Source organism: Gadus macrocephalus, chromosome 7 (genome assembly GCF_031168955.1).
Source record: "Gadus macrocephalus chromosome 7, ASM3116895v1".
In the NCBI taxonomy this organism is placed as follows: domain Eukaryota; kingdom Metazoa; phylum Chordata; class Actinopteri; order Gadiformes; family Gadidae; genus Gadus; species Gadus macrocephalus.
The window spans coordinates 23,214,431-23,218,195 of record NC_082388.1 but is presented as its reverse complement, the minus strand read 5'-3'; the positions used below and the strand labels follow the sequence as shown (position 1 = coordinate 23,218,195).

General features: G+C 45.8%; 1 protein-coding gene across 1 annotated transcript in view; it reads right to left on the bottom strand.

The window, feature by feature from the left end:
* Nucleotides 1–605: 605 nt before the first annotated feature.
* The window catches only part of trpv1 (transient receptor potential cation channel, subfamily V, member 1), an 11,273-nt gene continuing 8,113 nt past the window's right edge, over nt 606–3,765 (bottom strand). The window contains exons 8-12 of the mRNA XM_060057496.1: nt 3,261–3,416; nt 2,898–2,993; nt 2,683–2,753; nt 1,941–2,106; nt 606–829 (exon numbers count right to left, since the gene is read on the bottom strand). Coding sequence (XP_059913479.1) covers nt 629–829; nt 1,941–2,106; nt 2,683–2,753; nt 2,898–2,993; nt 3,261–3,416 — 690 coding nt within the window. The 3' untranslated portion in view covers nt 606–628. The remainder of the gene's footprint in view (nt 830–1,940; nt 2,107–2,682; nt 2,754–2,897; nt 2,994–3,260; nt 3,417–3,765) is intronic.

Below are 3,765 nucleotides of genomic sequence, written 5' to 3'. Positions count from 1 at the left end.
CAAGGAAAGATTGAGATTCTCTCCATTTCCCCCGTTTGACCACCAACCCATTGTAGAAAGGTGGAATTCAATACCAAAAAATACTCAAAGGCTTTACCAAATTAGATATATATTCCCAAATATGTGCAACAGATCGTCTTTTTTACTTTTTTAATATGCCTTGACGGCATATTATTAGCTGCTACAGCCTGTGTTTTGTTACAATTTTTTGACAATTTTCGCCCCCCCGGTACAATTTTGGTGTGACAGCTCCCTTGATTGGCCGTGATTATGATCACCTGAGGGATCCAAGATGGCGGACAGAAGCAAGATGGTGTCTGGATAGACAGCATGGTGCCCAGACTTGGTTACTCTCAGAAACCAAGACTTTGTAAAACCTATTCACCCTTATACAAAGACAGTACCAGGATTAGGGATTCCTACAGGGAACGTGACCACTCCTTTGTTGTGTATGTCTGTCAAGTGTTCGTCTATGTTATGTGTCAAACAATCACCAAACGGGACAGGCTACCGTTCACCCAAACGCTTATCCCTTAAAGAGAGAGAGAAGGACCAGAGCTCGCCAGGAACCCAGGTGAGTCACACGTGGCCGGAAGCTAGTCGCCTGCCAGCTGGGGTTTGTTACCACTTATGTATCTCGACTCCTGCCTAGACAGAGAGCCGCTTTGAATATACCGGTGGGGTCGTGACAAGTGAGTAAATGTAAATAGCACCTCCCACTGTGTGCTAGACGAACGCACCCGTTGATTTGAACTTGCTCACCTGCTGAGAACCCCACGAGGAAGACGAGGTAGACGAAGAGGAAGCGCATGATGTCTCCCAGGATCATCTAGACAGGAGAGAGACATGGTTTCTTCTAAGCACGGTTGTGACCCGATGGGATTTTACCCCACACAATGAACAGCCCAAACCAGCGCCACCAAACAGGGGACACTTTGTAACCTAATGTATGGCAGATTACAAGGATATTTTCCAAAATATGGGATAGAATAAAAGATAAGTATACTTAATATAATTTATGTAGTATATGCTACACGTGAACTTCCTAAGATGGTGCAATTTGATTGGTTCGCTATCTCGGGGTATTGGCGAGCGAGCGTGACGGTTGTCTCGTCGCACTAATAAAAATAAATAAACTGCTAATAAAAACAAATAAATCCTGGCAAAAAAGTGTTATCTTGTTTATTTTTGGAGGGTTCACCTGTACACGTATTACCTCACGTATATTACCTCGGGGGGGAATAGCCCCAGAGGTAATATATATTATATAAAATATCTAAAAGTGTATATTTTTTTACATACACTTTTTAGGTTATACTAAGCCAACCAATTCTGGATTCAAACTATTTTTTGCAAACCACCTTGCAAAATTCCGAACGACTACAAGGCAAGATTTATTTTAGCATTTTTATCCCTCATTATACCGTGAGATAGAGAAGAAGGTTTGGGAGATAGAGGGGAGGACAAGGAGCAAAGGACCGCGGGCAGGATTCGAACCCGGGTCGCTGTGTTCAGGACTGAGCCTATATGGCACGCGGCTCTGGTGTGCCAGAAGTGGCTGTTCACATGATTCAAATCCCCGGCCATCCACAGCAGCCCGTCCACGTCCGTAGTCAGGGCCGTTGCTACAATTCCTGGGCCCCTAGACAAGATTTACTGATGGGCCCCCCTGCGCTGAATTGTTGACGGGGGGACGGGGGACGGGGGGGGTGGAAGGAGCAATTTTTGACCGGGGAGAACAATTGTTGACGGGGGGGGGGGGGGGGGGGGGGGGGGGGTACTATGGTAGTACTATGGGCTGGTGATAAAGTAATAATTTAAAATATTTTTATTTATTTTTTTGTGGGCCCCCCCTGGGCTGTGGGCCCCCTGAATCGTCATCACCTTATCGACGGCCCTGTCCGTAGTCCTCTCATTGATTCGGGCTGCCGCCGCTGTACCTTCTGAATCATGACGCTGTAGATGCCCAGGTGTTTGTTCCCCCTGAAGTAGTAGAGCAGGTTGACCCAGCTCATGGCCAGGCAGCCCACCAGGAAGCCCAGGTACTCCTGCCGGCCGGACAGGTACAGCCAAGCCGAGAGCAGGAAGCACACGGCCTGCAGGAGACTGAGACACGGCAACGGGACGGTTGGGGACACCGGAAGACCTTTTCGATCAATACTATTGATGATAAATGTCAACGTGTAAATTAAGATGACCATTATTATTTTATTTTTTTTACTTGTGACTGTATTTAATGTTTTGAATCTGTGATCGAAATAAACTAAACTAAGCTTAACTAAACCTCTGTATGTTGAAATAAGAAAACCAGACTAATACTGACTCCGCTGGCGGATTTAGAATAATTTGTTTCATTTATACATGCCAGGTTGTCTTGGTTGGTTTAATAAGGTGTAACCTTATGTGACCACTCATACAGATTGACCAGTTATTAAATCCCTACAGACAGGTGTTATCTCCCTGACATGTCTAACAATTATTACTTGAAGTACTATTACCTGGAGTACCCTTCCTAACTACCATCAAAATGAAATGTGATAATGTAGCCATCCACCGACCTGCTACAGTAAAGATCCTGACAAATGTTTTAATGTCTTATACTATTATTACTAATAGTATCATAATCCAATCCGCTGGCTCCAATTACGACACATCCTGACCACAACAGGTATGAAAACGTACAACAGAAGCTCAAAGTATCCATCGATCAGCAACGTGTGAAGCCTGGGCCTCTTCCTCCACATATCGAAGATCTAGGGAATCAGGGAGGAGGTAGAAAAAGACGTCAATCACATGATTTCAACCTGAGAAAAAAACTAAACATCATCGTGTTGCTGAAGTCAAGGCTTTGCACTGATTTGACACTATTGACAGACTGGTAGTTTTGAATCGCTTACCCCTCTGATGAGGAAGTAGAGAGATGACAGTCCCGTAATCACCTGGCCTGACAAGAACAGGTAGTCTTCTCTGGTGTTCTTGATGCGATATGGGGGCTAAGGGGTGGAAGAGCGACGGGAAGAAACGGTAGAGTTTAGTGTGTTCCCATCCAGTAGGTATCCTGAGCAACATGCTATCCCTGAAGCTGCTGCTAAAAGACACGTACGAACAAATAATAACACTGTAAACAATTAGATACAAGTGTCTGCTTAATGAATAGCAATTGAGTTTTCCAGAGGAGATTATAGCTTGGATGGTGTCATGTTTGCGGAGAGTTGATCATTCCCAGTAGGGTATGGGGGGGAAAGGGGGGTGCAGGCTACCTCTCCCCCCTTCTTGTTGTAGGCGAGGAGGGTGAAGATGAAGAGGTAGACCAGGTAGGACAGGAAGTAGAAGGCGAAGATGTAGCGAGCGAACCGGTCCCACTTCTCGTCCAGAAGCTGGCTCAGCGGCTCGATGGTCAGCATCTCGTGGCGGTTCTGACGGACGGACAAATCAGATGTTGACAGTTTATGTACACGACACCGGGACAAACGGACAAGCGGTTCTCCGGGCAAGGTGACCAACGCCCCCTATTTGCTCTTTATTGATGTATCTTCAAGGTCAAATTTTTCATCACCAGCTGTGAGTGTGATTGGCCGTTACAAGCCGTTTTAAAAAAAATGCCTCTAGTGACGTCACAAGTAGGCGTGTCCACCTAGATATGTGCCGGATAGATCAACCCACCAGCCTACCCGGTGGACTGTAGCAAACGTTGCTCATCTATTTGCAATACATCTAGGCTGACACGCCCACTAGTCACGTACGAAGAGGCATATTTTCAAAACG